At 37.2% G+C, this 9,930-nt stretch overlaps 1 protein-coding gene across 1 annotated transcript in view; it reads right to left on the bottom strand.

Annotated features, from left to right (window-relative positions):
* The window catches only part of LOC122344736 (amyloid-beta A4 precursor protein-binding family A member 1-like), a 16,420-nt gene that overhangs the window by 2,514 nt on the left and 3,976 nt on the right, over positions 1-9,930 (bottom strand). The window contains exons 3-7 of the mRNA XM_043238288.1: positions 4,504-4,700; positions 3,863-3,902; positions 3,609-3,754; positions 1,542-1,574; positions 699-785 (exon numbers count right to left, since the gene is read on the bottom strand). Of these exons, the coding sequence (XP_043094223.1) occupies positions 699-785; positions 1,542-1,574; positions 3,609-3,754; positions 3,863-3,902; positions 4,504-4,700 (503 nt within the window). The remainder of the gene's footprint in view (positions 1-698; positions 786-1,541; positions 1,575-3,608; positions 3,755-3,862; positions 3,903-4,503; positions 4,701-9,930) is intronic.

Consider the following 9,930-nt stretch of genomic DNA (forward strand, 5'->3'; position numbering starts at 1 on the left):
TTTTTGACATGCCCAAAAAAATATGATAGTGGCTAGCTCGCCTCTCCCCACATAGTCTCCAACAATCAGTACTATCTCCTAAATGTTTTCTTTTTTTTAAATATATTTTTACAATTTATTCCTGTGGTGTGATTTTATCAGGTATCTTTGATGAACAGTTGAACACTGTCACTTTGGTCAATTTATTGCATAAACTGAATATAGGTATTATTTCTAATGAAAACCAACTGAAAACTTTTTTTTACAATAGTATTTATCTGCTTTTATCATTTTATCTTAACTGATCTATTCTACTACTTGTTTTCTTTTTATCTAAAAAAGACCCTCTACTAGTGTTTTCTATTCTTTATGATTCCATTTTTTTGTTTTATTTATAACCCTCCAACTTGCTACATGTACAGCATAAGACAAACACACATTATTGCTCTTTTTTAATGGGTTTTGATTGCTTTTATTGCCCTCTTTGGTACGTCCCTTTGAATAAAAACGTCTGATAAATGACTAAACTTATGATTAAGACTAAAATAATTAAGGTCATGACCTCTGTAAGACGTGGATATTCTGTCCAGACACTGCCTCCTTGTGCTCTGCACTATTATTTTGCACAGTTTTGGTAAAACGTAAAAAATGAGAGCTTTTACTGTGCTCGGCACAGTTATTGGGTGAAACCAAACTTATGTTTATAGGTGATGAAGTACCTGCGAGTCTGCATTGAGCACTTTGATTCTCTGAGTGGAGATGAATAGGTCCACCTCCGTCATGGGCTGAGCTTCACCTTCTGGAGCCTGAAGACAGAAAGCCACACAAATATCAGTCACCGAGAGGGACAGGGACAGAGTGAGAGAAAAACAGAAAGATACAGAGAGCGCTGACAAGGCCCAGAGATGCCACGAAGGAGCGTGCAAGCAACTTTACGCCTGGCATCATCAACATTTGGCCAGACATTCAAATTCTTTAACACTCTCTCCTTCATTGTGTAACTCTGATAACCTGCGTTTTTTCATTTAAAGCCAGCTAGTATTGCGAGTTGGCATGGGGTTAGTTTGGTTAGTTTTGTTCTTCATTTGAAGAGTTTCAGTTTTAAGTGAGTGAGAGAGAGAGAAACTGTGAGAGTTTTCCAAGTGCAGGACAGGCCGAATAAAAAAGATCAAGAGAAGAGCAAAACATGCTGTGCCAGATAAACACCTTTAAAAACAGTCACAAACACAGCACAGTACCTCAGAAAGAAAAAATACAGAATACAAAAAAGAAGTAAAGATCACTTGCATTTTCTGTATCCAGCAAACTAGACTTTCCTGACATTAAATTTCACGACTTCCCATGTAAGATCTGGTGGTAAAACTGAGGCAATGTTTGGTGTGGAATGAACAATGGCTAACAGACTGTGCGGACAGACACAGGTACATGACTCGTTGCTGGATTCAGAAAAATGGCAGAGCGACAGGAAATATGAAAACACGGAAGTGCTGAAACCAGGCAAAACGAGAAGACGAAGAACAAAAATAAAAACAAAACACCAAACCCATGAGCAATTACTGCACCTTCTTCCTGTTTTTGGCTAATTTCTGGGCCGTCTGCTTAGCATGGAACAAACAGAGACAGGAACATTGTTAGATAAAGCAGAGCTCAGCAAGACCAATCACATTTGGGGAATCTTTCTTTCTCAACAAGATTCATCTAAAACGTGACTTCTGGGATATTTATTGGTGTGGGGTGACTAGAATGGATCCAGATGACACCAAGCCAAGCTTAATAGACACCACCCTGCTACAATATGTCGCCTTTGGTTTCGTTTCATGGTAATTTGCGCCATCATCCACCAGGTGGCCCATTTGTACTTTTAATATCATGCCAACTATTGGTTTTATATTACAGAGGTCCTGCTCATAAAACATCAGCTATACAAAGCACAGATGAGCTCTGCTCAAAATTAGATCAAGAGCAAGTTCAAACTTGCCAGCATAATGCATTGAACTTGCCATCTAAGAAGGATCTACGTCATGGCAGCTGAGGCAGGGCGTATTGATTCAGATATCTTGCTTTATATACTGCATTAAAACTTACAGTCTACTAAAAACACCCTTCACGTAATTTGAGCTCATAACTGTGTACGGGACAAAGTACGAAGTCTCATACATGCAGATGAGGTGTGACCCAATTCATAACCTATGATCGTCTTTAATTGAGATAAAAAAAAAAAGGTGGTACTTGTATAACCCATATGCATTTGCTGAAAATGGGGATTTCTTCGTCATAAAAAATGTATAAAATGTATAAAAAAAAATCTTTGTTATAAACCTGCGCCATTTGTCATTCTTTGCTAACAAGATCACTAATGCATTTTTTAGGTCAAGTCATTAAAATGTGAGAACGTCTCTGACACTGACTTTTAAGCAAACTTGCTAAATCGGACAGTCTACAGTCAGAGTATATTTACTTTTATTCCAGAAATATTATATGTGTGTTTCACATGACTATTTGTCCAACATTCATTTGAGGAACTCTTTAACTAACTGCTAAGAAGATTGTATCATTTAATATTTTGTAGACCAGAACAAACAGATGCTATATTATTTATTTCCATCAATCAATTTTGCATATATACACTGTGTATAAGTTGGTAGTAGTGAATATTAAATTGTGCAGCTCATTCCCTCCATTTTACAGTTAGATTGCAATCATATATAATCTTTATGAACGCTAATCATTTAATAACAGTGTTAAATAGAATCCTTGGCAAACATCAAAATTACTACATATGTATCATACTGTATGAAAATTACCATGTTATCAAACTGAACAAGCACTGAAAGCATTCAAATATCAAAATTACTAATCTATGCATCATACTGAATAAGCATTGAAATCCAAGCTGATCTTTTCAGGAAAGCTAACAAAATAGAAGAAGCTTATGTCAGTTTCCATTCAGAGACCTCATCATTAAAATAATTTGCTATCAATCGTTATGATATTGTCATGTGCCATACCAAAAAGCAATCTCTAACTGAACGTTTTAACACAAAATGTACATACAAAGGGACATGCTGAAGGAACACTAAATGGCACAGGTGCTGGGCTCACTGCATTTTTTAAGGTGGAGGTAAAAAATGCTGAGTAATGCAGCTGACAGGGCGAATGGCTGATTTATGCTGCAGGAGGATGAAGAGGAGGGAGGTGGTAAATGTCTCTGGTCCTTTAGGAACAAGAATCATGGGATAGGTCCCTGCATTTGACTACAGAATCATTTCATTATTGCAAGACGACCGCACACACTCTTTGTTTTACAATCATCGCTCTTCATCTGCTGTGAGCTCACTTTTCAATTTGAACAACAAAATAAGACAGCAAGACGCAACTTAATCATGTTGTATCCAAGGAATAAAATGCTTGCGCAATACATACATACTCCGTATAGAGCACAGCTCTGCATTTCTTATGAAATCCCATTCTTTTGTCCTAAAACTGTCACTTTTGGTTTCTTGGAACATCTATGCTGCTCCTGAAGCACGCATTGTTTAGGAAATGTCTTGAGGTTGATTCATAGAAGCCCAGGTTTACTTCTTACAAGTTTACAACAGCGGAGTAAAGACAGAACCGTTTCACCTCACCTTAATGCGACTCACAGCCTCCTGAGCCTGCATCATGCGCACGTTTTTGGAGGGTGTCTTGTCTGAGAGCAGCTGGGTGGATCCCAGGTAGTTAGCAGCAAAGATAATACCGTCGATGAGGTCCTCTGGGTCACATGGGCCTGGTACTAACAGAGAGGAGATGAACATTTCAGTAGAGTTCTTCTCAGCAGCTGAGGACCTGGAAGGGAATAGGTAATGTAGCAATAAAAGGAAATTACAGGAAATCGTCTTACCTTCTACATATGTCGGAAATGAAGCAAGACTTCTCCTTGACTGCACATGCAAGAACAAGCACACAAGTAGCTCAATACAACATGCTTCAAGGCAAGCTGTTACATTTAGGTTTGACGATACATAATGCACTGAACTGCTACTATTTTAAGAACTAAATTATAAGAAATTATAAATATAATAATAAAATCAAGAGCACACACACACACATTACTTTATTACTGACCAAACTATGTCTTTTTCCCCTAACCCAAACCTAATCCTAAACCTACCATGACTTGCTTTGTTAGACTTCACTATTTGTAATTTTTTTTCCCTACTACAGGCCAGTCCCCACATTGTCAAAAATGTCAGGTTTTACTATCCTTGTTTGATCCCCACAATGTAGCATGAACAAGCACACACACAGTCAATAGCAAAACTTATTTTTTTTTAACTAGTAATTTTAAACTTTATCTGCTCCAATTAGTCTATTTTAACAACTTGGACAATTTATAATAACTGTAATAACCTCTAAATCAGACCGAATCAGGGCTCTAATGCAGTGGCGTGTAATACGTGTCTAATTAAGTTCCTAGAGCAAAAATATTTAAGCATAATCCAATTTCAGCGCAGTTTTGGAGGTTTATTCATAGCCTCCTACCTCTTTACTGGCAGGAGATGGAGACTCGAAGCTGTCACTCCCCTCATGTGACGGCAGGTGACGGCTGGAAGACTCCGCCCCCTGAGGGGAGGTGGAGCCTGAGCCTGGTGACTGGACAGACGAGACACATTCATTAATATGACATGATTTACGGTCTATTATTTTGGACAACTGAAGAAATACAAAAGCTACATTTACTTATGAGACATTTGGAGTACATTAGGGTCAAGTAATTTTTTTTTTAAATAAAGCAAATAAACAAACATACAATTTAATACAATTTATAAAAACAAAGCAGGTTGATTATGAGGTTAGTTAAAATTGTGCTAAAATCGAAAGACATGCATGAATGTGAGTTTTACGTGAATGAATGTGACATGTTTAATGACTGCTGCTGGCAAACAAAAGGAAACAATTACAAAAAATAAAGTACATTACAGATCTGTCTTCTTGTATTACCGTCTCAAAACTACGCCTCGTCTCTCAGAACAGGCCAAAATATGAAATACTAGGAAAAAATGAGTCATAGCCTCAAATAGAGGGCATTAGGATCAAATATTAAAAGATTTCCTGTTCCTTGTTTGTAATTATGTATAAGTACTGCTCAGCCCCACAATGGATTATCATTCAAACGAACATTTCTGAAATACTGAAACATCGAAAAATAAACCCAGAGCACATTTACGCAATGAACTCCTCACCTCGTCACCGTGGCGGCGGTCTACCTGATACATCCAAAAATTTTCCATATCAATAAGTGCTTCCAAAGAGCTGGAGCGAAAAATGTTCTTCCACAGGATACACTCGAATCAAGTGCTACAGCAGATGTTGCTCTTTGGACCGGAGTACGAGAGAGAAGAACATAAGAGCCTCTTTCTCTCTCATTAAACTCACGTTGATGAGTTCACAACGGCTCCAGACAAACAGAGGTGAACACGGCTCCTGTTACAGCCCTGTAGGAAAACTGTTCCTGGAACAGATTCGCTCAAGAGTGACTCGGGTCAGAAACTACCTCACTACGAAACATCAGTGCTATCGTGTGGAAAAACGCCAATTGTTCCGAAAGTATGGTGAAACAAATACTGTTAAAAGTCTGATAATGTTATACGTCACTATTAGTATACTACTTTACGTTTCACTATGTACTTGAATTCATCACACCCCATAATAGACTTTACAGTGAGCTTGTGCAAAAATTTTTATAAAAATTCTAATAAATAAATAAATATCAGAGATGTTAAGCATTAATGCAGGGCAGGGGAAGAAGGCGTTTTTTCTTCTCTGGTGTTATATGAGCCTTGCTGAATTATTTACAGGCCGTCTCTTTCTGTGTCTCTTGACTGCACTAAATAAATCATATTGTGGAGGGGAAAAATAACAGTCTTCTGATGAAATGTCAAATTCTGAGAACAACAGAGAATGGAAGCAGGCAGGACACCACCGAGTTCAGAGCAAATTTAATGGGTATTCTGGGATATCTGGAAGATGCTTGACTGTTTAACACTGACTGAAAAATCTCCAGGAAACTGTTTACAAAGATCAGAACGAAGATCATGAAGATAAGAATTTTTTAATTTCTGAGAATCACTAATGATTTTTCAAGGAAATGTTATGATATGAAATGAATGCGAAACATTTAGGATGCTGCTTTATTTCAGGGTCATCAATCAAATGTGAGCATTTAAAAAATAGATAGTGAACTTTTGAAGAGGCTCTTTTGATCATCTCAAAACATGCGGGAGTCAATATATAGACATGCCAAACAAAACTAACAGACTGCTGGTTAATTAAATAATTAGTAATGTAATAAGTAGTTCGAAAAAAATGAAATTTCCAATAATGGAAATTTGATATCTTTCAACTGGATAGTTAAAACAATATTCTGTAGAATCTGCAGATTGGTTCTTTGATTATTTGGTAGCACTTCCTTCTGTATATACCATGCACTTAAATGCAATAACTAGGTAACAGCTACTAGCCCTGAACCTGTCCTTGAACCTAACCCTACCCCACAAAGTTACCTTATTACCAGTACTTTCTTGGGTAAGTATACCATAAGTATATTGTAAGTACATCTAAGTACATGTACTGTAAAAAAAAGTAGCAAAAGCAAAAATTTTAAATTTGAAATAAACGAGAAATAAGTACTACAACCACTATAAGAAATGCAGTCTCTATAGTGACCTGAATAGCAATATGCTGTAGAACATGAGTGCAAACATAATAAGCTACGCATAAACCCTGAAAAAATATCATCAGCACAATCATTTACAAATTCAGCATAATTGCAGTGGGTGGAGGCTGGTGTCTTCTTTAAACTCCCACTGGGAGTTTTCAATTAAGTGCAATTCTTTACTTTTTCTCTGAATGCACAAGGAAATGTTCACTCTCATCAGAGTGCCAAAAGCCCTCGATCCCAAAGAACTGCTTCCAAATGAGGCCTCGTGCTCATGAATACTGCTCAGACAAACAATGGTGATTAATTAACACTGTCGAAATAGGCAACAGAGGAGCTGGGCTTTGCAATGTTTGTTTAGTGAGACAGAGTATGTTTATCTCGGTAATGTGTTGGTAATAGACAATGTGACTGATTCAACTGTGATTGAGTAAAATTAGGCACCACGGAATCTATTAATTACATAAAAGGAAAAAAGAAGAGATCAAAAATCTCAAGAACACATCATAAGATGATACTATTAGGTTAATACCAACCTTAGGCACACTTGAATGACATTTACTCATTACGTTAATAAAATGAGTAATACTTATCACAGCTAATGGGAAGAAAAGAAGGAGGGATGATATAAGGAGCATGAGAGAGAAAGTAAATCAAGTAAAGACATGGTAATTTTGCTGCTTTACTTATACAGAGAGCTCATCTTTCTCTCTCTGCTCTGTTCAGACAACGTCTGTTGTGGCTGAGGAGCAGGACAGCTTCATTTGCACACGCTGGTCATGTGTAGCACTCACAGAATACAGATGAGCCCTCCAGGCCAAGGAAAAGGAGATCCGTTCTATGAGTGCGAGCAGTCTTCATTTTCTAGCGACGTGCAATTTGTCCGGCGCCGTGGCAGGCACCACTCAGAGACAGAGACTAGCGTGTGTCACCGTCCTCTCCAGAAAAGAAGAGTGAAAGAGCGATGAAGTCACGACCAGAGGAACGAAGCGATTCACGCTGCATGGCTGTCTCAGCCGAGCCGAACAACAATGCAATTGTACACATCCTCCCTTGTCTTCTGCTGCACCTGCTACAAATATTTAATGGAAAGTAAACTACATTAAGCCAAATAGGCCTAATTACTCTATTCGAAAAAAATGACAAAACGTTCTTCTATTCCTTGCTTTATGTGGAACATTGCTTAAAACATTGCTGTGTTTTCCAGCGGTTTATCATCCTTGACTAATGACTGCAGACATGGAAAAATATCCATTTCATAATTTCAAGAGGCCTTTAAAAATTAGGCACTGGTGAATTATATATAAACTGGTAAACAAACAAACTGCTGGGTGATACACTGATTCAAACTGTAAACCGGTTTGAATTACGTAGACAATAACCCCCCCCAAAAAACAAAAAAATGCACAATACAAATGGCTGAGCAATGTAGACAGCCTCCTGAAATGACAGGAGATCTGTTAACTACATACATTTTTGATTAATGGTTAGAGAATATTAATATCGCACAACTAATTCTTTAACTGGGCAAATAAACCGAGTTTAAACAGCTGTTAACAGAAGCTAAAGACACTGAAAATGAATGCAAACAGGAGAAAATACTGCAGCAGGCAAAGCAAGGTCACTGGCCACGATGCACAAAATATTGGAACAAAGAACAAAGACAAACCTAAATACTGAATTGGGAGTGAGGGGTTTATACGAATGTATCTTTGAGGGAAACTGACTGGCCTCAGAAAACTTTAGATGGTATCTTCTTTATATCTTACGTCCATGTATGCTATATGCATATTAATGTAGTATTTAAAAGCGCAGCTCTGCTTTGTTTATAGCAGTAACCAAGGAACCGTTCTATCGCAGAAGCACCACCTGCTGGCAGAGAGTGAATCTGTGTTCTCTTTTAGCTCGTCTGCTGTTTGCTTTACTGCAGATGTTTTAATTAACACTTTTTTCAAGGTCAGACGACTCTGTTTTTGCTGTATATTTTTAATATAGTGTATTATATATAATATAATGTAGAATGTTTGTTTGGATTGCGATTAAAATGCAGTGGTTCTTCAATTGTTTCATGCAATCTGATTCATATAAAGGGACAGTCAGGGACAAACTGTGAGAAACCGTGAGAAAACCACCAGAATCCTGCAAAAAACAACAACAACAACAACAACAACAACAACAACAACAAAAAAGAAACTAAAAGTGACACACTACTATTATATAATGACATATTAATGATTTAGATATTTTTACAAATCATTTATTATTCTGTCAGAGTACAGACCTACAATTAAATCAAAATTAATGGAGAAACCTTTCCTTGTCCTCAGATATGTGTAATTACAGCATCTACCCATGCTAACCATCAAAACCCAAAAGCCAAACCCCAGTTGCAGAAGGGTGTAATGTTTGCGAAACCGGTTTCTTTTTGGGATTTAATTTTGTGATATTAGATTTAAAGGCACTTTAATTACATGATCTTATATTTTATTAAAAATATACAATTACAATTTCACTCGGCCTAATGCTGCCCACATATTTTACAACTCCAGAAAATCCAACAGACCTAAAAATAATTCATTTATAAATCATTTTTACACTGCATGACTGCATGATTCGCAGGCAAGTCTAGAAGTGTAACCTGTTCTTGGGCTTCTGCAACACATCTCTTAGATCATGTCCTTAAAAATTCACACATTGTGATCATTCATTTGAACAAGCCTGTGATTTCAAGGCTCATTTTTTTAAGTGTTGGCAAATCAGGGCTAAATTACAGAAGAATCAGGGCTAAAATTGTGTAGTGTAAAAGCAGAATAAAATGTTTTGGACCCACTGAAAATGTACTCATCCGATTTTTGCTAAGTCTTGACCTGGGCTACAAATGGTCTCTGTGTTGAGCACTTGCTCTAAAGGAAAGCAAAGGTGATGGGCATTTAATCCTTCAAAAATTTGCACTGTCTCATGAATACTTGGACAAACAGATGAAGAATGTAAATGTATAATATACAGTAAATGTGCTTATTAGGATAGATCCCAAAAATTTAAATCCTGTCATTGTTTTCTCACCCTCAATTCATTCCAAACCCGTAAGACCCTCATGCTGTTCCAATGCTGGAAGACCTTCAGTTATCTTCTAAAAAAGGATTACAATATTAAATTTCTGCCCCCCCCCATGGAGAGCAACTTAAATGTTCCCATGCACAAAAGCAGGGGTTCGACCATATTTTTAAAGCTATGAGAGTATTTTTTGTGTG

Source organism: Puntigrus tetrazona, chromosome 5 (assembly GCF_018831695.1).
Source record: "Puntigrus tetrazona isolate hp1 chromosome 5, ASM1883169v1, whole genome shotgun sequence".
In the NCBI taxonomy this organism is placed as follows: Eukaryota; Metazoa; Chordata; class Actinopteri; order Cypriniformes; family Cyprinidae; genus Puntigrus; species Puntigrus tetrazona.